Source organism: Symphodus melops (assembly GCF_947650265.1).
Source record: "Symphodus melops genome assembly, chromosome: 1".
Classification (NCBI taxonomy): Eukaryota; Metazoa; Chordata; class Actinopteri; order Labriformes; family Labridae; genus Symphodus; species Symphodus melops.
Window position 1 is genome coordinate 38,087,379 of NC_136691.1, and position 27,838 is coordinate 38,115,216.

Consider the following 27,838-nt stretch of genomic DNA (forward strand, 5'->3'; position numbering starts at 1 on the left):
CCCTACAATAACAACAGACTTGATTGTATACGTCAAAGTAGTCGCCAATAAAAGTACTCAGTAAATATGATCATATGCATAATAGAAAAAAGTGACAGTGATTTCTCAATAAAGCTGCATTGACGGGGAGCCAAATTTAGACTACTCGCTGCTACAAAGAAGATCGGATCAGGTGATGCCTATCCACTTAAGCGTCCGTGTTATCACTTCAGATCCAGGGGTTTCCTTCCCAGGGTACCAAGGGCTTTCCATGCTCACGCAGAAGAGGAGACAAGTTCCCACGCATTGTGGAGGTCCGCTTTGCCTCTTGCAACACAGACTAGGCTACTCTGCTGGGCAAAAATACATTTAAAATAAAAGCTCCGTTTTGGTGCCAGGCGCCATGCCCAATGACTGACTCTGTGATCGCATCCAGAAGCTGCACAGATATTTAGTCCGCATCATTCCCTGACAGCTCCCCGAGAGAGAGAGAGGGGGGGAGACAAGCAGTGCTGGATTCTCAGGTAGGATGCTTTATTATTTCCCCCGAAGGATTTTCTAACATTACATCATTTACAAATAATCATCATGACTGGGTTACTGCGTTTTTCCAGTGACTTATTATATTTGTATTTCTCACTTACAAGTTGAATGAATGCAGCATTTCATTCAGATGAGAGGGAGGGAGTGGAAATGATCTGTTATGAGTAAACATATTTAATTGTCTGTGTCTATAGATTTGATTGCACACATTGTAGTTGACTTTATGTGCCTTAGTCATTTACACTATTATGTGTGAATTCCATTCAGTGCAACTCACAATGCCTGGAGCTTCTGCTAATTCACCTATGAGGTTTTTGAAAAAGAAGTGTATGAACATTTTTTTGATCCCCTTGTCACTGCAAACACTGCTCTGCTGTAGAATATGTCATGCAGAGGCGTTGGTAGAGATTCCTATTTTTCAATTGTTGCACTGATTTTACTACAGCATGCTTTGGTGTTGTGGTTATGTCCTTAGTTTTATTCAACAATGGCCGATAAATGTTACCTTGAGTGTAACGCCATAGGCTTTTCTAGGTCCCCGTTTGATTAATTGAAATAAATAACTTGCTGGCTGGGTTCCTGCTTCCTTGTTCCAGATCTGATATGAGAAAACAGACCTGGTAAGTCATGTGGGAGACTGTGGTTGCAGTCCCTGGGCGTTGCTGCAGGATTTTTAGGAGTGCACGCTGGGGTTTGATGTGCCTGCAGACTAGGACAAAAAAGATAAGTGATGCTTGAAATGCTGATGTGGGCAGGGCAGCTCTCAACTCCAGCTGTTCCACAGTACAGGTGCTACAATCGTCTACTTGTTGTGATATTACCTCATCCTGCAGCCGTAGGTTGTTACAATTCGTGGGCCAGCGCAAAATGTGTTGTAAACAGACCCTTTGGTTCATTTATTCTCATTTTAATATGGAAGGAGAACAGAAAAAAGAAGCTGCCTCTCAGTTCAACCATCACCAACTCCTCCTACAGACCTGAAGCATGGGGGATTAAATGGGGGAGGGGAGGAAAAGACTGAATGAACAGTCAGGGAGATATCTGCAGCTGCCTCCTCTCACATGAGCAACCACAGTAGTGATTGGACGACACCCTTCTGCTGGTTCCTCTCTCTCTGGGTTTCTGTGTCTCTGCCAACCCTCTTTTTTTTCTGTTCAGAGAAAGAGCTGATTTAGAGACAAAAGAGGTAAATTGATTCTTAGGCTTCTTCTTCGTCTCATGAAACAAGAGAAAATGAAAATGGCAAAGCACCAGGCAACACAGGTGTTAAGGGAAAAGGTTAAAAAACGATGGAGAGATGAAGTAAGTGCTCTGCACACTAACTGCATTATTTAAAGGTGAGGAATACACGCCTACTGTACCCATAATCCCTAGTCTTTATCTGTTTTCCTCTGTTGTTGTTGTAAGGTGTTTATTGATATAAGATATAATCCACTATTACACTCTTACTGCAACAATTCTGCACAGGCTTTGAAATTTGACACAGGTATCATGGACTTAAAAAAATAGACTTTTGGACACATAGCTTTTAATCATTGTGATTCTTCTGGTCTTGCAGTTTCCATGGTCACTGTTGGTAAAGGTGCATGACTCTATGTATCTCTGAGCTCTTCACAAACCATAAATGGAGCTCAAAACCCAAATAGCATGTTTTACTCTAAATGTGTTTTTCTTTCTGTTCCCTGCCTTGGTGATTAAAAAAAATAAATCATTTTTTTTGTGGCTGAGCATCAGAAGGGAGTGGCTTTGTCTTGAAATCCTGGAAGTGAATCATTTGACAGCCTGTCTTAAACTGGTGATTGGATTTGCATAAATACCATGGCATATTGAAAAAGATAAACATAATGAACGTTCTTCACAAGGGAGAAAAGAGTTAGAAATCCCCCCCCCCCCCAAAAAAAATAATAATCGACTTTTGCCCTTTTATCCGACTGATTATAATCATCTCTGTGCATATGCTGTAGCTGCAGCTCAGAGTGATGTCAGACAAACAAACTTAGCATTTTAAGTCTAATGACTGAGCATCCCAGCAAGGTCTGTTTATCTCAGAAGTTTGGCCACAGTTTATTTTTAGTGTTGCACTGTTTTAGACGAGAGGAGGCTCTCTTTTTCCAAAAGACATTTGTTAAAAACCCCCAGGAGTGTTGTACCTGCGCATTTGCTGGTGGGACAAGTGGGAGCGTCAAATATCCAGCTGCTGAACCGTGCCAGATCTCCAAAACAGAACAGAGCAGACACAGATTCACAGCCATTACACAGGGATTGATATGAGGTCTGACTGGTTTCTTTATATGTTCAGAGCCATGTAGTTTATCTGTACTGACCACCAGCTGCAGGTCACTTCTCATTTGTAGAGAACAGATGCTTAGTGTCTTTACGACAGACCTTTACTGGCTGATTTAATGCCCCTGTCTGGTAGTACTTGTTTCCCTGAGATAAGATGGGAGGAAATTGAAGGAGCATTACTGGCCCATGCATCTATAGCCAGTTCTTGAAGTCCTACCTCTTACTTCACGGGCATATAGGGAGGAATCACCATCTGCCAGGTAAATTTGAGAATTACTGCAGGCTTTTTCTGGAGTGCAGTTAATTGAGTGCTTCATGTCCAGATGAAAGAAGCCTCTGATCCGGTTATATTGTTTGCTTGTTTTGTTTTGTTCTGTTTGGGTGGTGGTGTTTTTTTTGGTCAAAATAAATAAATAATAATAAATTAATAAAAAAAAAAAAAGAAGCCTCTGAGTTACATCAAAGTGTCTTAGAAGATGTGGACATTTCTCTGCTTAATGTAAGGATTATCACTAGAGATGAGACAAGCAGGAGGTGGACCGCTCATTCAGTTGTGTATTGTGTTAATTCACGAATGACACATAACGTAGACCAGCCAGTTTAGGTCAGTTGCATTGGTCCAAAAGTGGTAGCAGGATAACAGCATGGTGGCTTGTTGGTCACTGGAGGGTCTTTCCTGTTTGTTCTCCAGCCATGCGGGACCTGGAGCCCTTCCTGTTTAGAGCATGTATTTGTGTGTATTCCAATCGGTGCAACACTCTTAGATTGGAGAGGTGAAGAGTCACAGATGGTTCCACAGATGGTCCTCGTCAACGTCATTTTCTGACTGAATACACGGATAATTTGTCGATGAATCAGACCTAAACAACAGCAAACATCCTTACTGTTTCCCCAAATAGAGTTTGGTAATTTCTCAATCTCTCTGACCCTCTCTGAATTACACAGATCCTCCGTTCTTTCCATAAAGATCCAAGTACGTAAAGCAAGCACGAATGCACTAAAGAGGAGTGAAAAGCAATAGGGGGCGGGAGTTGTAAATAATTAAAAAAATGCTGAGTGATGTTTTCCTCCCGCAGTGGAGGGTTTTCTTGGTGCAGTGCTTTACTATCTTATAGGCCCAGGCTTTGCTGTGCCATCTCAGGAGGGTGGATGGTTTTGTCATGCAACTTGGAATGGGTGGCTACCTCTTGTAAACCCCACTAGTCTCCCTGCATGCCTAGTGTGTGAGGCTGTGAGCATTAGACCATTTATTCATGTTTTACATATATTTCTGGTTTTCATGGCAGATTGTGTCATGTTTTCTTCATGTTTCCAATTAAAGAAATGTCCTGAAGGCCATGTTGATGGTTGATGGGGGGCCACATATGGCACCAGTTTCCCACCCCTGCTATAGTTGGTTATAGTCTCCAGTTAAATTTTAGGGAGCACAATATCAACTTAAATGCCATATGAATTTGATATCTGAACATGCAGGACCCTATGGACATTTTTGGGACATTATAAGAGACATTTTGGTTATTTATTTTAACTTAAGCCAAGATATATTCCTGACTGTTGTCAGTCAAATCAGATTTGGTCATGAAATACAAGGTTTCTATACTTGTGTTTTACATGTTTTCCTTCTGTTTACGAGTTTTCCTTTAGTGCCAAAAGTAAACTGGGAATTTCTGGCTGACTACTTTTTTAGTGTTTCAAATCTGGTCACAATCATTTTATTCGGTAAAGTGGCGGTGCATAAAGACAAAAAACAAAGCCCTGCTGAAGAGCATCAGAGGGAAACAAACTTACCACGAAAACTACTTTTTTACGTGATTTTACTAACTAAGTCAGTGAGACAACTCGGATTTTTGATACTAGGAATTTGTTTTGGTGTATTGGTGCAAAAACTGTTTATAAGGGAAATAAAGCCAAAATTGCAAGAACTTAAATAAAATAAAAAACTTAAAAGAAATTTCCAATATCTAAAATAGAATTTGTAAATTGTCAAATATAAAGAACAATGAAAAAATAGAAAATATACAAAAGGTACAATAAAGTGCATGCAATAAAATGCATTTTAAAGTCCAGTGGGCATTATGTAACACACGAAAACAGTTTCAGCATCCACATTACTGTGATGTTTTCAGCCTCTTACCAGAGGGGAGAGTCTCAAACAGCCCATGTGCAGGGTGAGAGGGGTCGGCCATGATCGTACCTGCACGCCTCAGGGTCCTGGAGGTGTGCAGCTCGTGGAGAGATGGTAGGCTGCAGCCGATCACCTCCTCTACACAGCAGATGATACGCTGCAGCCTGCACTTTTTCATTTGCTGTGGCTGCAGCGTAACAGACTGTGATGGACGAGGAGAAGATGGACTCAATGTTGGCAGTGTAGAAGTGCACCATCATAGTCTTTGGCAGGTTGAACCTCTTGTGGACAATTAACACTGACTTTTCTTTTTTGCCCTTTGTTTTATTTTGTTGTTAAGTTAACAGACTGGGTGGTTGTTGCTTTTACATTGCTATAATGACACAGCTAAGTAAAGCATGGAGCTGTCAAAATGACAGTTAGCCTACTTGCTGGATTATTCAAATCGTTGCCATTAGGGTGGAAGCCAACCAAGTCGTTTCAGTATCTGAACCTAACCAACACAGGACTGCTTCACAAGGTAAACCAAACACTTGGACAAGTTGGACACTGCCCCCTCAACATTAGATGCCACTTGATCCTACAAACTAGTCCCAAAAGCGGGCTTTACACAAATCAACAAGCTAGTACATGCTTTATATTGTTTTTGTGAAGGGTATATAACTCATAACCCAACAGTAACATAGCAAGACTCACTACGATGTTACTTTGACTTTAACCTTTTTGGTAAGTATTTGTATATTTTTTAACATTGCGAACCTCTGTTTTGAAGTCCAATATGTCTAGTGCGTTTGCCAATGATAATCATGACTCGTGTGTATTTAATATCGAGAGCCTTTTGTCTTTTCCATTTCATTCATATTAATCTTATCAGTTTGAATGGGATAAATCTGTATCTATATAAGGTGCAAAGACATTTTTCAGTCTTCCATGCTCATGAATGATGTTCCAGATCACCACAGGACTCGAGTTGAAAGTGAAGACAAGCCAAGACTCTCCTGTCTGAGGAGCACAGGCTGTTTTCTGTTTCATGAAACATAAAACAATCTGGGTTACCGCCAAAGCATATGGTAGGGAAAGAAACGTAAAAATGAAAAAGGTTCTTTTCCTCATAATTTCACTACCCAGCTTTTTAAAGATGTTTTTTGATCCTTTAGGGTTTTTTTTATTGTATCCCAGTTTTTTTTCATGATTTTTAATAATTCAATTTGTTTTCATTGCAGAACTTGTTAAAAGAGAAGATACAGTATGACGTTAATTTAAACCAGTCATCCATGCTGCACAATAACTATTACTTTTGAATAGATGATCCTTTTCTGTGTGTTGGTTTAACCGCATTGTTTATGGTTCTGCAACATGATACATTATGAATGAGGTCACACCAGGCAGTATACGCCTTGCAATGGCTATGTTTAAAAGATGTTGTAGCTACACTATAGTTCTCCCATCACAGGGAAAAAAATGTGTGAGTTGCAAGGTAATTGGGGATTTTAATAGGAAAAAGCACAGTGTGATATAACTGATGAAACATTAATGGTTACAGCAACCTAGAAAAATTGTGTATGGGTTCACCAGGATTATTGAATAATTTGTATGATGGATATGCAGGGCTGGCATGGATGTCAATTTGTCATCTACTTAGCATCAGCACCTTGGAAAGTGGTTTTGGAGCAAAGTGCTGATCTGAGCCTGCAGGGACCCTGCAGTGGCCAATAGCAAGGCTTATTGGTGAATGACTCTGTGGTATGCTTCAGCAGAGCTTTAAAGGGACCTCCATTACACGTAAGTATGTTTTAGCCTTAGGCAACAAAATATAAATGGAGGCCTGATTAAAGAGTGAAACCAATTGTGGGACTTTGCATTGATCGCCAATGCTCATTAACCCATTTCAAGATTGTCCTTCTTCGAAGACGGCGAGGGAATTGTTGTCCTGGAATTAAGTTTCTTTATGTTTAATACGAGTTAACAAATGGGACACAAAGCAGACTATAGGAAGAAATCAAATAGACTTTCCTTGAAAAAACAAAAAAAACATTGCTTATATTGTTTAATGCTGATCTTAGTAGAAGTGTGATGCCTCTGTCCCTAACTCCCTTGGGCTCTCACTCAGTGCTGTATCCATAACGATCCATGTTGGCTCAATCTATCAATGCCCCATTGCCTTTTTGTCACTCTCCACGCTTTATTCAGTTCATGTTTCCTCAGGCAAGAAGCTCAGTCTTAGAAAAAAAAAAAGAAACATCAGGCTGTTGGCTGTAACAAGGTGCTTTGATTCCCGGCTGCTCCTTCTCCGTCTTCTGCAGTAATGACTCATACACCTGCTATTCAAAGTCTCACAACAGTGTAAATCTGTGAAAGCGCCTGATAATAAGAGTTAGAAAGCTAGTTTCTTTGTGCTGAGAATTCACTTCAAGTATTCAAGGAGAATGCATCACTGTGTTTCTAAAAATGGATTTAAAATGTGTAGGGTGTGCGCCCTAGGAGTTCTATTTGTATACATCCCTTGAGATGTATAGATGCAGATTTGTGTTGACTTTCCTCTCAGGTCCTGAGGAGGGGATTGAGGTTCCTAAACTGGTGCTCTCCCACCACCATGTGAAACTCTATCAAGGAGAGATCCTGCTGGGTGCATGACTTCTTCGGAAAACTGGCTTAAGTCGATGCTTTCCTGTTGTCAAATCACACATGATCTTTTACTTCTCGTGTCTGCTGTATTTGTAGGTAACGTTTTGTGGTTGTTTGCATCCCTGGGTGTCACTTTGCTGGTCGTCACATCTTAGAGCATCGTCACCAGAGTTCTGTGACATTTCAAAAAATATCTGCTGCTCCCTGGAGAAGGATCCACCACCTGTCTGACTCATTTTATATGGGAGGAAAAACATTCACAGGATGACTGTTGCACCAAGTAAGAGTCAGAGATGACGCAGATTAGTCGGATTTATAACCTCTGCAAAACCGAGAATGATAGTCTGACGACCATGATGATGTCATAACTGCAAAATAACAAGGCTCAATATGGCATTTCGGTCAAGACGACCCATTATAATTGGCCTCAGATAATTTTTGAAAACCGTTTGAGATTTAAACCCGCCCTGACAGCACAGTAGATGAAACCAAGCTGTGCTTTTCTGTGTCAGAAGCATCAAAGCCTGCGCTGGCAGCTCTTTATGGGAGAAGTGTGTGTGTATACGATCCTTCAGACAATCTCCTGAATGCTAATTGGATTGTCACCTCAGCAGAGAGTCCACTTCTGTGATGCGGTAACATCCATCCCCCCGACACCAGAGCGCTCTGACTTGTCTGAGTCAGTGATTACCCAGCCCAAGTCTGAATGCCTCCTCCCATCCATCGCTCTCTCTCTCTCTCTCTCTCTCTCTCTCTCTCTCTCTCTCTCTCTCTCTCTCTCTCTCTCTCTCTCTCTCTCTCTCCACCTCTCTGCAGGATGCAATCATGTCAGACAAAAGTGGGATAATTCATTTTGGCGAGTGAAGCCTGAGTGTATGGGATAAATATCGCACATTCAGAGTGATGTCTGAAGCGTCAGAAGGCTGCTGAAAAGTGAAACAAGACAAATACTCCCAGAGGACTGTGTTGCCACTGTTGGCTGGATGCAGCAGCAGCAGCATCAGATGGAGAAGAGTGTCTATTGTTAGCGCAGTGAATTTGTTGTCATCCTTTGAGTCCTGCAGCTAGAGCCGCAACAGATTAAACGTTCAAAAGGTACGTAGACCGGCGTTACGCAGCAGAATAAGAGCAGCTGGATAAATGTTTCAGTCACACCCTCTCTTTTGCTACCTCTTTCAGTTTCTCCAAGGATTTATTGTGCTGGGGAGAGGCTGGTAACAAGAAAAACTTATTGATTTTACATTTAGTCTGATTATGCTTTCCATACAGTAGTCTCTGCCACACTCTAACACAATACCTGCACTCATCATATTTCTTGACATTTCAGGCCCAAGAGGGACTCTTCTTCCCTCTTGTTGCTTTCTTTCAAGATCCTGCTGGCCTTCTCAAACTGCTGCGACTTCCCCTCAGGACATACACTGGGGCCTGCGGCAGCTCCAACTTCACCAGTGTACTGTCTTGCAAGTAGCTGAAGTTGCTTTAAAGGCAGTCAGGCAGGGGCACCCGCGCTTCCTGAGCAGGCCTGCCCATGGGCACGCGCCTCAGTGATTTCTTTCGACATCCTTCAGCTTTACCAAGTCACTCTCAAGATTAAATTTCATTGTCGGCGTATTACATTGATACTGTTGATAACACACAGTTTTCCTTTGCACTGGGCTCAGTTCTCGGCCTGTTTTTTACACCCTTCACAGAAACCTTTTCAAAAGCTTACCTCCTGTCATCACGTGCTGACAGCACAGCCATCTATGAAATTAAAAGCAAGGTCCCATTGACAACAACTTCCTACAGATCTTTGTCATCAGCCCTCCCTCTGACACCCGACCACACTCCAACTCCCACCATTTTTGAAGAGAGATTAAAACTGTCTGAGGACTGAGCAAACACTTAGTTTTAAGTATACCATGAACAATCTAAAAACACTGGAGAAAAAGACTCTTAGTCATCCTTGTCAGCATAAACTCACCTCCTCCTCCTCCTCCTCCTCTTTCTCCTTTCTCTGTTGGCAGCATAATGGAGCCACTCCTGCTATATGGAACCATCTGTTTCTTTGAAATGTGTAGACACCAACTGGTAGAAAATCCTTACTGCTGCTGAAATAATTGGCCTTGCCTCCCTCAATTTGGAGAGCACATTAGATTTTAAACACTGCACCACCCACGTCCACATGATTTCACTCGCCCCTTTTTTGCAAGAGGGCATTGTTTTTATGTTATGTTATTCGAGTTTTCCCTGTGTCCATTTATTGCTTGAATAGCTGGTGAATACATTCTACAAAACAGCCTTGGCAGGAGGCGATAGCTCTGATTGGCTGTTTGGCACCAGATGTGCTTACTCTGCCATGGGTAGATAACGTTTTTTGGGCTCTCTCACTTAATATGTAAATCACTGGGAAATAAGAACAGGAGAAGGAAAACAGTAGTTGTTGTTTTCCCTGCAACAATGGATTTTCGAGATTTTTTACTGTTGTTTGTGGTTTGATGGGAAGAAAAGTAAGACCATTTCCCTTATGCTAGTTGTATGTGAGCAGTGACTGTTGTTTAGTCAGCACTGTTATATATACAACATATCCTTTTGATGGACTGTGACTGGCTTTTAGTAAAGGCTGCATCAGGATGGGATCAATAATTGCCAAATAATATGGAATCTAAGCTTATCATTTTGCAGAAAGTCAGTATTAAGTCAGGAATATGATGATTAACGACTATATACCTTTGATTCCTAAACATATCAATAGCTCTCAATACATAGTTTTCTTTTTGTCAGAACATTGATGAAAGATGGTTTGAATGGTAACTCAATTCTTTCTTTCTTTCTTTCTTTCTTTCTTTCTTTCTTTCTTTCTTTCTTTCTTTCTTTCTTTCTTCTTTCCTGCAGACTGTGACAGCACAGTATGACTGACACAGTGATGAGCAGCAGTTCAGATCGCTGGGGGTCCAACGACAGGCCGAGAAGCATGCATGCCAGGTAGGCCTGACTGTAAAAAGAATCTTGTAATGTTGACCTTCTCTGTAAGTCTACCAACGCCATACTGTGTGTCTCTTGTTTTAACTGCATCCCTCTAATGTGTGACCTGTGACACAGTGATAAAGAACAGTAAGTAAACTGACTCATTCATTGATTCATTTTTCTCTATTTAGACAAACATTGAATTTGAAGCACATTTGTGGTTGGAAATAATTAATTTAGTCATAAATCAATGTGACTTTAACATACAGTATGTTTCTGGTTGACAGGGGAACCTGGACAGTGCAACAGGGCCCTGGTTCTGGTCCAGACCTGACAGATGAGGAAAAGGAGATCATAAACAATGTGATTGCTCGAGCTGAAAAAATGGAGGCCATGGAGCAGGAAAGAATTGGGTAAGAGACGCTAAAACATCGAGATATCTGTTTAAAATAGGCAATCACCTTATGACAAACATTTCATTTATGTTCAAGTGATATTTTGCCCTGTACTGCTGCAGGCGCTTAATAAACCGTCTAGACGACATGAAGAAGACTGTAGCAGGGGACGGACTTTCCCGCTGTTTGCTGTGTGGGGAGCAGTTTGGCTCACCCGGTGTCAGCTCAGTGGTGTGTGAGGACTGCAAAAAGGTAACTAATGAAGACTCGGCAAATGTAGCAGGGCAAAAATAAAAACACTGCATGTTGTAAAGTTGAAATAACACAAAGTAATAGGTCATGGTTTATGAACTGTTTAATTGTAAAACAATGGTAATGGTGAGCATATTTCTCTTTGTAGAATATGTGTACTAAGTGTGGTACACAGTGTAGCAGTAAACCACGTGCTGTGTGGCTATGCAAGATCTGCAGAGAACAGCGAGAGGTGGGTGCGCTACGCTTGTGAACGTATGAAATAATCAAATACGTCACAGGAAATCATGTGACAGGTTTAGCTTTTCATTTTTTTCGTAGGTGTGGAAGAGGTCTGGTGCCTGGTTCTTCAAAGGTTTCCCCAAGCATTTCCTGCCATCGCCAATGCCATTATCTAAACAAAAAGAGACACATACCCAAGAGGCAGCAGAGCCTCAGGAACCCTATGCCTCCAAGTCCCAAGAGGCAACAAGCCAACCACAACCATCAGGTAGACACAGCCCAGACTTTCTCTTTCATCTTTTGTCTGCAGTATTTTCATTCATTAAACACCTTTACACTCGGGGTCTTTCAGGTACTGGTCACTATTTGTGGCTAACTTGTTGGACATTTTTACAAACAGTTGACTTTCAGATAAATTTATTTCTTAATGTTTTTGAATGATTCTACAAGACCCAAACAGCTTTGGAGACTTCCATTGTTCAGCAGAGCTGCTTTAAATTTATATTATAAAGGTGAGGAAACTATAGCTACCAAAGGCCTACAACTGTTCAGAAATCAGCTTGTTTAATAGGGAAACAGGAACATGGGAGAGAGCACCCAAGAGAGATCCTGACCATAAAGAAGGTTCTGTTAAAAAAAAAAAAAAAAAAAAAGCAAGGAAAATGAAAATATTCAAAGTCTACAGTTGTGTCTACTGCTTCTTGCTTTGACCAAAGGAGAGGAGGATAGGGTGGTCTGTGGCCATGTAAGATGGACAATGGAGAAAACCACTGTTATGATAAATGTTACATACAAAAAGATCTGACTGTATGTTCACACTGCAAGGGGAATCACTTCACTGTGGCTCCACAATGTCCAAAATGAATCAAGAAAGGAAAAGTGAATAGGATTAGAACCAAAGGCGTCAAAAAGAAGGGGAACAAGAAAAGTCTGGAAACGAGCAAAATATTTGCATGAACAAAAAATGTTTTCTTGCATCTTGATAGTCAATCTGTGCTGCAGCTTTACAGGTTAAATCAGAACTCATTAAATGGTCTTGGACATTTTTGGACATTGTTGATATTAGTGGGTAGGAATTGGACACGAGTTTGAGAGAAGAAACTTTACAATCCCAGGCAACTGTGTCTGGGTAATAGAAAGGGACAAGTATCTGAGAGGTATCACTGGGTGTACACTGTAAATACATTTTACTATATAGCTCTTGTTATTCAGTAGCTGACAGTATAATATTGCAACTTCTTGGATGCCAACCACCATAAAATCATACAGAAGAAAGATTTGAAGGTGTGACTAAACAGGCAACAACAATAAGGATGAGAACCAAAATCACACAGTCATTCAATATTGGTCAATTGGTAGCCAAAAAGGTCCTCCCTCTCTACAGTTTTTTCCTTTTGGTTCAGTTTTGACCAATTAAACCAGCAAAAAAAACATACAAAGTATGCTGTATATTTACTCATATCAGAGAGAATCAAATGTACATAAAACTAGGTTTTGAGTTCCCACCTTTTTATTTTAGTTATATCAGCATCTGCTCACAGGTCGTAGTATCCCTGCCTCTCATTGCTTTTTTACTACACCATCCAACTTTTCTTCTGCTTCCCAAATTCAGCTGCACCGCCCACTGTTGCAGGAAAGGGAGGATGAAGAGCTCAATTAAGTGTTTGGAAGGCGCATGCTGTGGCATGGGATGAGCCTTCAAGTGGTGCTGGCATAATGGGTCACATTGTACCATTTAACTCTTGGAGCGTGATTACCTGACTGAGCAATGTGTTTTTCCCAAAATGGAGATGTGTAAGGCTCAAGCAGACTATAAAGTTACTGCATATACAGTAGTTGGCTGCCACAGCTTGTTGTAGTGTATGTAGGTCATTGCCTTTTGCAACGAAAAAGCTGCAACATCAAAAGTATCCAGAGAGACTAGGGAGTATTACAGATTCCACTGCAGTAGGAGCCTGAAGTGGTGTGATTATTCCCTTCTCCCTTATGTATTCTATGTGTCTGTGTGTTTACTGTATTATTCTTTTCATGCTTATTTTTAGGACCAGAGCAGCAGGGCCGTGCTGGTTACCCACCTGTGGCCCCTAAACCATCAGTTGCGCGCATGGCCACGGGTGGGGCTGGCCCTGAAGAGGCAGGACAGGGCAGCCCAGTGGTGATGAAGAAGATGGTACCCGTGCAGAGTTCCAGACCTCAGTCTGCTGCGTCAACTAGCATGGCCCAGCAGGGTACGAGGCAGCAAGGACACCATGTAGTCCCATGGTTTACATGAATATTGCATCTCCGAGTGCGGTAATTTTGTGCAGTCTTAGCTGATTTAACGTGATTGTAGGACCAGCTGCAGGAGATGGAGGGTCCTACTCTTCTGGCGCAGTTCCTCAAGAGCAGAGAGCGCCCCCTGCAGTCAGAGATGACAGGAGGCAGGCGGCCGCCTACGGTGCTCCTCCCACACGTCAGCAACCTCCCCAAGCTGAGGAGGAGGAAGAAACAAACGACTATGACTCTGATGAAGCCAGTGAGTACACCATCTGCTCACTCTTCTCATAGACTAATGTGTAAGGTGTCTAGTTTAATTTCAACTCACGGTCACCTTGACATCACTATTTTCTTTCTCCTCACATCAGATTAAAAGCAACACATTGAGGTCTTTATTATACTACAATGCTAAAATTAATTTAGCAGACATGTTTTGTAAATGTAAACCTAATTCAACATACAGTGTTTTGTATTGATTACCTCATAAAAGCACCATCTCTGTGCCTCTTTAAAATTTGTAGTCATACTATGTTAGTCTGCTGGTAATAATTCAAATCCACAAGTTGCTCAATTGTCCTCACAAACAGCACGCATCATTCTGGCAGCTTGTATTGATCTGAGTAGGACAAGACAAATGATAAAAACTATTTGTTATTGGAGCACCAAACAATATTAGAGGACAATGTGAATCAATCAATAGAGATGTATAAGTAGCGTAGTCCCCCCCCCCCCCCCCGCCCCAAATACCCACCCATTTCCTATTTTAATGATAAGAATGGTGCCATACATGTTCTGTGCCTGCAGCATCAAACAGCTTTTCTTTTGCTTTCCGGGGAATTGGCTGCTAATTTATTTTTTTAAGGTCCGGGAATATGAAGCTGTGCAAATAATTTGAAATACAACAAGGCTAACAGGATATAGATTCCCCTTGTGTTTGACCCAATCCCCATGAGTAGGGAGTGAAAATGGGAAATATAGCCGTGGTTTTTCATTTGCCTGTTCTCTGCAGAGATTTGATCGTTAGACCTGTTCAGTCCCTTTGTACTTAGCTGGTTAATACTTCTTCAGTATAGTTGATCTAAATGTCCTGTTTGTGGAGAAAAAAAGCCTTACTCTATCAGCTCTGACTGTCCTCAGGACCAGGGAATAAGCTAAATAATGTCTGTACATCTAAAGAGGTACAGAAATCACAGTTGTTAAGTATTCTTGGTTTTTAGAAAAGCTCTGTGTCTTTGAGTTTGTTCTGAATCTGAGCCCAGAGAAATTAAGTTATGAAAGAAAATTAACAAAATGACATTTGATCATTTTGTCCCCAAAGAGCTACGCTAGGCAATGAAACGCCTCCAAAGAAAATATGTGTGGGCAGACTTTCCTTCTTACCCAGAACATCATTTTCTGAACGTCTTCCTGTGAGACATGAGTTCTTGTTTGATTTATTGAATGTTATATGCTTCTGCCTTGTATTTCTCTCCATTTCTCCTACCTATCTTAGGTACACAAAATGTTGTGAATGTTTTATGAGTCAAGGTCTAGACTTATTTGTTCTTTTTTTTTTTTGTCAGTCCTTTATGGTTATTTAAATTGCTTGTACTTATACTCTCACTTCTGTTACTTACCGAGTGTTGCTTTATTACAGGAGATGGTCTCCCTGTTTTTAAACTCTTAATTACTTAAGCACAGACTTGCTGTCTCTCTGGAGTCTAATGTAACGATGGTCTGGGTCTCTTGCAGCCACTCTGGGCTCTCTAGAGTTTAGTCTGCACTATGAACAGGAGAGCAACAGCCTCATCTGTAGTATCCTCAAAGCAAAGGTACCACTCTTCTCCTCATTCTTGCACACAAAGGGATGATTATCATCAAGTGCTTTATTTTAAAATGTTCCTGAATGGCCCTTTAGCTTAATTGCTGTATTCAATGATGTGATGGTCTTGGATCTCTGTTTCTCCTCAGGGACTGAAGCCCATGGACTCAAATGGACTAGCAGATCCTTATGTGAAGCTTCATCTGCTGCCAGGGGCGAGTAAGGTAGAGAACACACCTTTCCTACGTTGAGCTTTTACCTCTTTTGAAAGATTTATTACATTAATATCCTGCTAAGGACAAGAGGAAGGGTGGTGATTTTATTAAGCCTTGATTTGATGAGAGGCTTTTCTGCAAGCTCAAGCCTGACACCCAGTGGTTTGAAACAAAAACATGCACAGAATGATGTCAAGCCATAGATCATTAGAAATGATAAATAAGTAAAACATTCTATTGAAGTATAATTGCATGTGTACATTAAGTACATAGGGTTGTACAGCTGTGATGAAAAAGTGTGCTTGATTGGAGGGAAGTAGCAGCATGTAGCTATTCCCTGAGAAAACACCACAAACCACAGAGGTGTAAGATCATGTGTCGTGGTAACTTGCCTCAAGATATTTCCATTTCTTTGTCCCGATTTACCCTGCATCAGTCTAACAAACTGCGCACAAAAACCCTGAGAAACACCCGCAACCCTGCGTGGAATGAGACGCTCACCTACCACGGCTTGACAGATGAGGACATGCAGCGTAAAACCCTCAGGTGGTGTATCTCAGACAGTCTAATCTAAATCACTCACTTAGCTACAACTGTCTTGTATTGATGTTTCAAAGATAAGATGTCCTGAGTGAACTGTTTTGAGGGTGTATAAGGGTCTCTATGATTAAGATTTTCTTTTGATTTCTGCAGGCTCTCCGTTTGTGATGAAGATAAGTTTGGGCATAATGAGTTTATTGGGGAAACCCGAGTGGCGCTGAAGAAGCTGAAGATGAACCAGAAGAAAAACTTCAACGTGTGTCTCGAGAGAGTTGTCCCTGTGAGTGAAACTCAATTACGTTTAAACGCTGCCTTGTTTCCTTGTCTGAATCTCTTATTGACCTGCCTTAATCTCGTTCCACCTTTTAGACGAAGAGGACTGCAACAGCCGGGGGAGCCAGAGGCATCGCTCTCTATGAGGATGAGGCAATGCTTTTTTCCCCCCCCAGCATGTCCAAACATGACAGATTCCTTTAGTAGTTCACACAACTATTATCACGAAACCCCACTAAACCCTTTTTCCGTCTCTCCTCTGTATGACTGTAGACAGGGAAGGAGGGCGGAGAGGTGGAGGAGCGTGGACGGATTCTGATGTCCCTCATGTACAGCACCCAGACCAGCCGTCTCATCGTGGGTGTTGTGCGCTGCGTTCATCTAGCTGCAATGGACGCTAATGGCTACTCTGACCCATATGTTAAAATGTAGGTAAAAACTAAATCAGATTGAGTCTCAAGAAGTGTCATACGTGTAATAATGTGTGTGTGCATTTCACAGATGTCTGAAACCTGACATGGGGAAGAAGGGAAAGTGCAAAACACAAATCAAAAAGAGGACTCTGAACCCAGAATTTAATGAGGTTTGTAAGGTTGGATGAAATTAGTGAAAGGACGTATAAGCAAGCAAATGTTGTAAAAACGAAAAGTAAAAAGTACTTTTTTCAATAAGGCTTTAAATTATAAAATTAAATGTTGCTCATTATACAGTGAGTAGTTTAAACAATGCATGTCTCAAAAAGATTTAATACATGAAACTAATTTATTGACAAACTGATTTAAACTATTGACAAATTTGATTTCACTATGACTTAATGTCAATAATTAACACTCATTAGATCATTAAATAATAAATAATATATATATATATATATATATATATAGATAGATAGATAGATAATATGATCATAAATCATAAATTATCGCTAATCCAAACAACAATTGATATGCATTTTTTTTCAGTTTACATAGGCTAAAACTTAATCTTTGCCCTAACAACACCTGACTGTTTTCACAGAAAAATAAAGCTTTGCTTAAATTTAAACTGTTTGCAAGATGCAAATAGTAATGTATACTCAACATAAAAAAACTGCTACATCAATACCAAGTTATTTACTAAAAGTGTTGCCAAAATGAGCAAATCTTGAAATTATAATGGAATAATTATGTTAATAAAAAAAGTCTGGAAGTGCCCTCTTCAGATTATTGTCTCAATTCCATTTCAGGAATTCAGCTACGACATCAAACACAGCGAACTGGCCAAGAAGAGTTTAGACATCTCTGTGTGGGATTACGATATTGGGAAGTCCAATGACTACATTGGTAAATATAGCTTTAATGGATCGTCGCTCTGATGCATCGTAAATGAAACTATCACCTGCTGACCGGCTACCTTTTCTCGCCTCCCTCCCTCCCTTCTCGACAGGTGGCTGTCGGCTGGGTATCACTGCCAAAGGAGAACAGCTGAAGCACTGGTACGAGTGTTTAAAGAACAAGGACAAGAGGATTGAGCGCTGGCACACCTTGTATAACGAGAATCACACTGCTAGTGATTAACCACATACCACAGAATGAGCTTAAACCTCGCCTCCCTACTTGGTTTGCATTCATATCTTAATGCACTTTTCTTCTGTTTTGTCTTCACTTTCACTCTCTGACCAGCACAGAGGCTTACTTGCATCCTTAACCCCCGGTTCTGTATACTCTTCTTTCCTGTCCTCTTACTAACAGTTGCTCTGCCTGTGCTGGTAATGAATCTGCCTCTCGGACAAATCATAGCGTCAAAGAACTAGAAATGTCACAAACACACTTCAATGAAGAGCTACACACAGACCAATCATGCCTCCATGATGTTGTGTAGCATACTGAACTTGACACATTCTTTGCTTCAGAAAATAAAGATGAGTAATTGCACTGACACAGAACACAAATAGCAATATGTTATGGCATATGAGGTCAAAATCAATGTTTAAAGACTCTAAAAGCTTTGATTGAGCGCATTCTTACGATTTATTAGACTGTCAGGGTTTTTTTTTTCTTATAATTTGTTACGCGATGACATGTTGTAATCTACCACTTCAACTATATTTGCATGCCAAGCCCCCAGATGTAAGGAAACATGCAGCTGCACCTTCAAATATTTCACCTGTGCCCACTGTCCTCAGCATTTTGTATATTCCCGTGAAGAAATGTTTACATACTGATACATTGCTCAGGTTAGGCTAGACGTCTCCTATACAGATGAGTCATAAGTCAGTGGACCATGAGCTAGATGATTCTTTCATCATTTGCTGTTAATTTGTGATTTAGAATTATGGCACACTTAGTTGAGCATTAGAAGTTTTTATGTATGCTTAGGCCAAGCTGTGAGATTTGATTTGTAGAAAGTTAACTGTGATCAGAAAAAACTGAAACACAAACTATTATTCTTAGTTGTAGTGAGAATTCAAGATTTAAATCTTGAATCTTGATTCTGGGCAGGAAAAGGGCATTTCCTCCTGCTACCTCTGCTCTTCTGAAGCTTGTGGTTTACTCTGACACCTCAAAGGTTTTCTACAGTTGTGTTTACAAAAAATGCACACGGTCGGGTCTCATAGAGAATCCCCTTTCCAAGGAGAAAAGGTGATATGGGTTATGTCATAAGTATGTGCAGCTTTACCTGCATGCACTGTGCTCGTGACTCTGGTGTGCCTCGGGCAGCCATGGCCCACTTTCACCCCAACGCACCATATTGCACAAAGCAGGGCTCGTTCTCCTGTTCCACATCCCAATCATATGAGGCTTTAGTGTGTGTTAGTTTATTAATCACAGCAAAAGAAGGAAAGCACACTTTACAGAGTGGAATGAACTCAATTTATACAGCTGATTGCAAGTTATTCCAAGGTCAGTATAAAGAAAAACAAAAAAACCTATGCATGAAAGTCTTGTGGTTCAAGATATATATTCTTTGTAAGAAATAAATGCTATTGTAATTCATTAATGTTTACACTCTTGCCCATAACATTCCTGTTAATATGTCATACACAAGAGGCCATAATCTGCATGACTATGGTGTGATCTAAATTGACTGCATCCACACTGAGCACATCAACAAACATACTTCAGCCAAATGAATCAGTAGCAAACACTGAGATGATTCTCGCTCTTTGAATGACTTTCTGTGCTTACACATTCAACGTAAGTGTCTTGTTTACTCTGCACAGCTACTAAACCTGCCCTATGGCAGTGAAATACCCACCAGTAGCATCACACACACTGTCCTATGTTGTGCTACTGCTGCAATGATCATCAGATGATGAAGAATTATAATCAATAGGGTTTTTTTAACAGCCTTCTCTCTGAGCTAAACGTACAGCTGTCTAAAACATGATTCTGCAGCTAAGTGGAATGTTTCTTGCTTTATCTCTGTATTTGTACATAGATAGTGCATGCACTGGACAAATGTATGTTTGCAAATAAGTGTGCATGTAAAGATTTTGCAGAGTTTACACAGATCAATAAAAATATAATGAAAGCTTACAAGCCTCATTGTGTATGGAGCATTTGGAGTTAAGATAAGAGTTTTTAAAGTTGGTGAAGATGAAAACAGAATATGTAACTAGGCAGAATTTGTAATAAGTGTGAGATATAAATTAATTTACCGAATGTGAAGGATCTCACCTTTGTACTCGTGTATTCAGCACCTGCCAGAAATCGCCACATGTTAAGACAGGTCTTCAGCACTCGTCATGTGGTGGGTTAATGTGAGTAGCTCCCTCTGGTCCGTAGGCTATAAAATGATCGAATGTTAATAAATTGTGTGTCATACTTAGTTTGATTTAACTTGGCTTTTGACCTGAGACAAACCTTTGGTATGATTCAATCATCCACTGAGCCCTGTCGGATTCAAAGATGAGGTGTGTCATAAATTTCACGAGCCTCCATAAGGACCAATAAGAAAAGCGTTTATCCTGAAGGTATGCACGCCTTCTTCAGGCGCAGACAGATGCCGGCTGGCGCAGAAGTTACTTAATTTAATTCGGAATAATTCGTCCATTCCTACTTTAATTTTACGCTCTATCTATGTGGTCTTAAACTGCATTAATTAAAGGCTACACCCAATTCACATTGCGATGCACAGCATATGCCTTTCACAAGTTCTTCTCGCCCTGTCATCGCTTATTTTTTCAAAAGCGCAGGATTTCATGGGATCAAGTCTCTCCTGCGTGAAATCTAGTCCTGCAGATGGCGGACAGACGCGCGTTACGTTCCTGCGAGATGAGCCAACCGGCGCGCGCTCCCTGTACCTTACCCTGTGGTCCGAAGATAAGCGACTGGTGGCCTGTGAAGTCAACCCTAGTCCAGTCGTCACCGTAAGATACCTTGCACTCTGTGACGAATGGAATACGCAAAGACAAGAAGTCATTCGGAGTTTTAATATCAGCGCGTTGTTGGTTTCGGATGCTCCGTGCGCTCTTCGCTTCTCTGACGCGCAGACGTTTTTCAGGAGCGCAAGACAAGATGGTAAGGAGGGGAAAACTCGGAGTAGACGCGGCGTTATATTTCCAGGTACGCTGTGGTGTGGCACTGGAAGTAGAGCGCTTGGATACGAACAGCTAGGTAAGAATGGTTCTTAATTTTTGATTAGTTTTTCACTTTACATATAGGTCTAAAAATGGTCAAAGAAAACATGTAGGAGTAGTTAAAACACCACTGCCACATTCAGTATGCATTTTGCTTACATGAGGAAAGTGGACCCTCTTTAAAAATGTGAAATACAATTCTGGGAGGGAGCTTAGAGGCCCTTTCACTTGTTCAACCTTAAAACCCATCTCATATTATCACAATGGCATTTATAGATATGTATAGACTGCTTGTATAGTAAATTGATAATTCAAAGTAAGAGATTTCATTCTGCAAAGACTTTCCAGAGTTAGGCCTACATTTTTTTGTTGAAGAGGACAATTTCTAATCTGTTATTGCTGCATTATCTTTTGAATGGCGATTGACTTTAAATGTCCCTCTCCTGCACAGGGATGTTTGAGAGTGCAGACAGATGCTGCCGTGAGCACGACCACTGTCAGCATGTCATCCCAGCTTTTACTGTGAACTACGGCGTTTTCAACTCCAAATTCTTCACTGTCTCACACTGTGACTGTGACCAAAGGTGAGCCTCAGTATGCCCACACAAAGACATTTTACACTGACTTGGTGTTCAAAGTATTAATATCTTCAGGGAGACCTCCCCTTTAACTGTCTGGATGATCAAGTGAGGATAGACCTGCTGGGAAGCCCAATTTACAACTTCTTTGGAGGTGTACTGTAAACCTTACATTTCTTTCTCATAAATGTGTGCTTATCTTTGGAACGTTAATATTGTCTGAACCATTACATATGAACAGATTTCAGAAGAGGAACCTGGGGCCATGTCATATTACCATTCATAGAGGAGTATTAAATAAATCAGTGACTCCAGCCCTCTGGATAAACTTTTGATTTCAAGAGCGAACATGTTGCTCCCTTTTTTAGTGTTTGCAAGGCATTACATTCCTCCTCATGTTTTACAAAGCAGAGTTTCTGTTCTCTTCTTCCTTCCAATCTAATTGTAACAGGTAAATGTGTTAAATATGAAGTAGTGAAGTGACCGACTCACATTTTACCTCCTACACACTTTCTGCTGTTACAGATTGTTTGGACTTCACACCAAAAGGTTCATGATCATTTTGTCTAGTCTATTGTAACCTTTGTCCCTTTTACCAGGTTTCGACAGTGCCTCCTTGGTGTAAATGATACCATTTCCAGCATGGTTGGCTACAGCTTCTTCAACATCCTACAGGTTCCCTGCTTCGAGCTCAAACCACAGAAGCGATGCACTGAGATGTACTGGTGGGGGATGTAAGAGAAACACTTTCATTGTTCCTTTTATCGCATACTGTATGACACAGGTAACAAACCATAAATAAGACATCTGTTCACTGGAAATTTCAGCTGTATTTCACCTTGTAGACCAGTGAATACTGTATACCTGTGCTGCTTGTAATAACATGTCTGACACCCTGCCAAACCTCACAAATTCACACAGGGCACTGTGCCACATCTCCACTCTGTTTCCACAACTTAAGTAAGATTACTGATTAGTGATCTCACAGACAAAAAAAAAGAAGATTGGTAAACCTTTTTATAATTCTGTTATTATGATGTTAGCAAACAATACTTAAGTGATCATAATTCATAGACATTAATGAGTGATTATTACATTTCCACTCTTTTAGCAGGAAACATAAAACACAAAAGTGCTCAAAATTACACATCATGTCCCTAATGGCAATAAAAAGTATACCCTATGTAATTTAAATCCATCTGTAAGGAATGTGGTGTATATAGCTCAAAGTACAGAATGTACATAAAAACACCCCTTTTTCCATGGCTTGGTTTTAACATGCATGTTTACTTTCTATAGGTGCAAAGTAGCCAATGTGGCTCCATATGCTTTCTTTAAAAACCCCCTCCCTTTCAACACCTCTGATCTTACAAGCAAATATGAGGACAACAACGACAACAACAAGATAGCAGGTTCTGGAGAGTGGCAGGTAACAAAAAGACCTGTGATCAGCACAAAATCACCCAAAAGTGATCGTAGATGCAGCTCCAGAGACCCACCCAGAGGAGACACTTTCCACCGCAAAAGGAAGAAGGGGAAATCATGTAAAATACACCAGAAATTTTCTACAGCAGCTCCTGCACAAAGTCCCTCAGTAACAACTGCGACTCATTTCATGAAAATGGGTGTTTTAAATGCTTTCAATGGTAGCTTCCTGGTGTCAAATAAAGGAAGAGTTGGGCAAAAGAAGAGCACCAGAAAGGTCAAGACATCCTTTACCAAACAGAAGAGCCAAGATATTCTTCATGTGACCACAATCCCTTACCCACGAACAACATCTAGAACACAAAGCATCCAATTATTCACACAGAAGCAAGCCATACAAATTCCAACAGCAGGGACCACAACTGCTGAAAGTAAGACAAAAGTTCCAAAACGGAGTCGCTGCTGTGGACTTCCTCTGAGAGATGTTGCTTTTCAGCTTCGTTGCAAAAGATGTCCAAAGCCAAAAGCGTTGGACAGGACAACTATTACACTCTCAACACCCACACACAGATCACCTTTAAAGTCAGCTGAGAAACTGCAGTTTAAAAAGACAACTGAAAAAGACCTGAAACAAGACTCCTTTAAAAAACTCCAGAGTAGAGGTTCTTCTACACAACTAAAGCAAGCAGTCTCCTCTCATGACGAGGTTAAGCCACAAAAGCTGAAGAGTTCCCATCTGGTGTGGAATAACACAAAACCGGAGTCCATGGGTAGAACCAAAGCCCAAACTACAGCTGCAGAGAGAGGCCTGACAGGTGAGGAAAGCAGTCGCTGATGACCCATCATGTCAGCATAAATAATTTCTCTTAAAAGAAAAATATTCAACCAGTTTATTAAGTGTTGAATCAGTTAAATATACTCTTGTTGGTTATCTGAGCTAATAACACAAATTGGTCTGAACATAACATTTAACATTTGAATAGGAGTGACATTTAGGGATTGCATTTTGAAAGAGCCAACAGATATTCCCCTGGATTGTGGCAGAGATGTTATATTAAATTCTGAAAACTTCTGAATATAAAAGTAGACTCTGGACGTCTTCTTGAGCATCAGTAGGCGTCTGAGTTGCCTAGTTATATAATGAAATGTGGGTACTTTTACATTTTTTTCATGAGATATCGTGTGTTTCCTTTTTCTTTGCAGAAAGTCACCTCCTGTGTGAAAGCCTCAAACAGCTAGATGAATGTACATACAAGATCCCTCCTCTGGAGAAGAAGTATGATCTGCACAACGTGGAGCCAAAAACGTCCTACCACTGTAATTGCACTAGCCGGTAACATGAACACATTTTTTTCCCATTTTTGTCAGTTTTAAATACAGTTCCATGGTGTAAGGGAATATGTTTTTATGGAATTATTATGATAGAAAATATAATTTGATTTGTTAAAGAATGAAAGAAAAGGAAATAGGGTCCACTTCCCCAAAAAGCCAAAAAGTATATTCTTATTTTCATGCTTGAGGTTTAAAGAGGTTATGTTTTTCTCTACAACATTACAAGTTATCCAACATGTTCTGATCTGCTGTGTTAACTGCTATTGAATGGATAAAATTAATATATGACGGTATTTGAATGTGGAAAGGAAATTCCAGCTCAACTTTTTTTTTTTTTTTTTTCTTGGCTTCAGTTCTCAAAGTTTAGCCAAACATCATTATCACCCTTGGAAACAGCTTTACAACATAATCAACTGACGCCAAGGACATACACGTCTCACACAGCTTTTAAACCAGTACAAACCAAAAGCTTTAAGTGCTTCGCATTCCTGTGTTACTGAAACGTTCAACCTGCAGGTTGCAAAGAGATGAAGTAACCACGGCAACTTAGAGTAAAATGAGAAGTCATGCAGAAGGGTGAAATGAAGCACAGCAGGTTTTTTTTGGTTGCTGTTGAAGAATAGGGCTCTGATAGTCAGAGAACCAGTGGAACCACCACTTTGTTGAACGTGATATATACAGTATAAGTTGCCTCGTCACAGCAAACGTCGCGTATATGCACAGGTGTTACAAATAACATGAACAATGGCTCTGTTTAATCTCGTGTACCAGTAAGCTTGATAAAGTGACAGTGAAGCAGTAAAAGTTTTTTTTTTATTTCACAGATGTTTTGAAAAATAGCTGCAAGAAAAGCTGCAGCAGCGGCCTTACTGCGACCACTAAAGGATAGGTTAAACATTTTCCAATCTGTAATAAAACTAACAGTCTGGGGCCCTTACAACCAGAGAGACTGGTTTGGCTTGCTCAGAGCATCCCCCTTTTCATCGACCACAAGATGTAATAGTCCTGTTTTTAATTTTATAGCTTTGAAAATTAACACAACCAAGTGGCAACATATAAATCTGGGAAGCTTTATTAATTATAACTCATGTATGTCCAAAGTCTCAATTTTAAGGACGAACAAAAGAAAGAGTACCAAATTGAAATCAAAACAAAGCTAATGAGCCTGTTGCAACACGGACAAAATAGTTGTTCTTAACATCAGTTAAATTCTGACAACACAAATAGCCGGTGATGGTTTCTTAAGAGGATAGAACTCAACAGGATTTCAAAGCCCTTTTTTAAGTAGCCCCATTCAGATAAAGAGGAAACGTTTGGCTAAAAGTATGTAACTTTGGGATATATGAACTTCAGTTGTTTTATCAGGCTTCTTTAAATAAGTGTTTGAAAACAGTTCTACAAGTACACATAGCAGACTCTTTTATCCAAAGCGACGTTAAGTTTATGAAAGAGCTGGGTCTTTAGCTTTTTCTGAAAAGTGCAAAGGGACTCTGCAGATCGTTTGGTAGTTTGTTCTACCACAGAGGGGCGACAGAGGAAAGAGCCTAGTTAGAGACTCAGACACTGTTGCGAAGGTGAAGGCTGACAGAGCATAGTGGGCGTGAGGGAGTGTGTACACCTGGATGAGATAGTTTAGGTAAGGAGGAGCTGTTGCATTTAACTGGGACTGTGGATTTTTTTTCCAAATTGTGAGTAGTGAAAGCATAGAGAGGAATCTCTTGATGCAGGTTTAAACAGAAGGAATGACCACAGTAAGCAGGCCTGTTTCAATATTTATGTGTGCACTCTACTATTTCCACATCCTTAAAAGGAAACAGAGACATCTTTCATGGAAGCAGTCCCATCTGTGCCACAAAGTCTACTTTATTTTGATTAATATGGATTGCAACTCCCACTATGCTGTGCGAAACACTCTCCTTTATGATATAACCATACAGTACATGCATACGACTATTATTCCTCATTCCTTTCTGCAGTGGGTTAGAATAGAAGAGCAAGGCCTGCCCCCTCAGGCAGCTTTCTCTTTCTTTGTCTTTGTGCCCCTGAGTCATTCATGAATACATCATGTTCTATATTATGTCATTCTTATGCTGTTGTTTCCTACTTTTATGTATATGTGAGTGTGTAAGTGTGCTTTTCTTTTTTTAATCAATTTCACAGGTTGGCTCTTGAAATCAAAAGCTACAAGAACCCTAGTGTTCTCCCCACGCTGCTGATGGATTTTGTCTCTCAGTTCTGCTTTAAGCTGCCAAAGGGGAGAAAGTGCCACAGCAAAAAAAGGTTTTAAGCTCCTAAATGCTTATTTATGTTAATCTCGGAGAACTTTTTGTTACAGCAGTGCCACTCTCCTGTCTTGTGTTATAGTAGACTCTAATAATGGGTCCTGTTTCTGATACTCTTAATGTTTCTTTTTTAGATGTTCTGGAGGCTTCACTAAAGCTTCTGACCTACTTCGAGCACTTAAGAAGATAGAAGGAAAAGACACTGCTGTGGTTCAAAATGCAGTCAGTGACAGGAAAAGAGGGATTCCTGTTCGCCTTTCCAAGCGATGCCTAAGGCTGCAAAGGGAAGCCGATATCATGGCACAACTCACAAGATTATAGACTAAGCTGCTGTGTGCAGCAACAGTGAGTTTAATAAGCTTTACATTTCATGCAGCATTTTCTGTTTCTGTGTGATGGTGTAAGATGGCAACGTGTAGAAAAAAAAAATCAAAGACCAGACCCTCGACTATTATAATCTATTTTTATACGTAGAATTTGTAAGTATGCCATGAATGAACATTTGATATATTTATAAAGAACTGATTTCTTCCTTCAGAATGTGCATTAAAACTGAAACTATTGTTTCTGTTTGGATTCAGTTATTGATTTAAAAACATGTGTCAACACTTTCATGAATGATGATGAAGGAGCTACAATTATCTGCACTTAATATTGATGAATTGAGGAATATTAAACATCTACTTTACCCTGTGTTCTGCAACAACCCAAATTTTGCTGAAATCAATATTCATAAATGTCAAAATCTGAACAGCTCGGTGTATCACAACACAACAGGAATAATAAATACATTTCTGCAATATTGGATTGTTAAAAACCTACAACACAAGTAGCTCTAAAATATTTCTGATGTGAAAATGGTATGAGGATTACAAACCCTTCCATGTGCACCTCAGTTTCCCTTTCATTTCATTAAATCCTGTTCTTACAATGTGTTGCATCAGTGTTTCTACTAGGTGACAGGAGACTAGCAGATGTATATCTTCTGCTACAAGGTATGAGAAATTAAATTAAGCTATATTTGCAAATAATTTCAAAGACCTAATCTAATTTTACAGAAAAATCACAAGATTTCCCTGATTAAATGCAATAAGACTCAGATTTCAGGAAATACGAGTACTGACTTAAGGAATTCAGGAAGGGTTTCATAAGATTGCTAACATCTGATGTGTTACAATGAAAATGTGTTTTTCTATGCCAAT

General features: G+C 40.3%; 2 protein-coding genes across 2 annotated transcripts; both read left to right on the plus strand.

The window, feature by feature from the left end:
• The first annotated feature begins 203 nt into the window (after positions 1–203).
• On the plus strand, positions 204–19,231 carry LOC306821864 (rabphilin-3A-like). Its single transcript, XM_079340459.1, has 18 exons — positions 204–503; positions 10,433–10,522; positions 10,640–10,651; positions 10,792–10,917; positions 11,022–11,151; positions 11,300–11,383; positions 11,473–11,641; positions 13,416–13,601; positions 13,706–13,888; positions 15,361–15,440; positions 15,580–15,654; positions 16,082–16,191; positions 16,339–16,465; positions 16,555–16,611; positions 16,732–16,886; positions 16,960–17,041; positions 17,684–17,780; positions 17,884–19,231. The coding sequence occupies exons 2-18, from the start codon at positions 10,449–10,451 to the stop codon at positions 18,012–18,014; spliced, it is 1,878 nt and encodes a 625-aa protein (XP_079196585.1). The 5' UTR covers positions 204–503; positions 10,433–10,448; the 3' UTR covers positions 18,015–19,231.
• A 1,238-nt stretch (positions 19,232–20,469) lies between these two features.
• On the plus strand, positions 20,470–27,584 carry LOC306833322 (uncharacterized protein). Its single transcript, XM_079358500.1, has 7 exons — positions 20,470–21,056; positions 21,471–21,603; positions 22,197–22,331; positions 22,897–23,837; positions 24,226–24,355; positions 26,515–26,634; positions 26,771–27,584. Exons 1-7 carry the CDS (start codon positions 20,570–20,572, stop codon positions 26,955–26,957), a joined length of 2,133 nt encoding a protein of 710 aa, XP_079214626.1. The 5' UTR covers positions 20,470–20,569; the 3' UTR covers positions 26,958–27,584.
• The last annotated feature ends 254 nt before the right edge of the window (positions 27,585–27,838 follow it).

What these genes read in the sequence shown, in the direction of transcription:
- LOC306821864 (XM_079340459.1), top strand. Translation starts at nt 10,449, where the DNA reads ATGACTGACACAGTGATGAGCAGCAGTTCAGATCGCTGGGGGTCCAAC. An exon ending in AACTAGCATGGCCCAGCAGG is followed by an intron (nt 13,602 to 13,705) that starts GTACGAGGCAGC and finishes ACGTGATTGTAG; the next exon opens with GACCAGCTGCAGGAGATGGA. An exon ending in TCTGACCCATATGTTAAAAT is followed by an intron (nt 16,887 to 16,959) that starts GTAGGTAAAAAC and finishes TGCATTTCACAG; the next exon opens with ATGTCTGAAACCTGACATGG.
- LOC306833322 (XM_079358500.1), top strand. Translation starts at nt 20,570, where the DNA reads ATGCACAGCATATGCCTTTCACAAGTTCTTCTCGCCCTGTCATCGCTT. An exon ending in CACTGTGACTGTGACCAAAG is followed by an intron (nt 21,604 to 22,196) that starts GTGAGCCTCAGT and finishes CCCTTTTACCAG; the next exon opens with GTTTCGACAGTGCCTCCTTG. An exon ending in TGCAGAGAGAGGCCTGACAG is followed by an intron (nt 23,838 to 24,225) that starts GTGAGGAAAGCA and finishes TTTTCTTTGCAG; the next exon opens with AAAGTCACCTCCTGTGTGAA.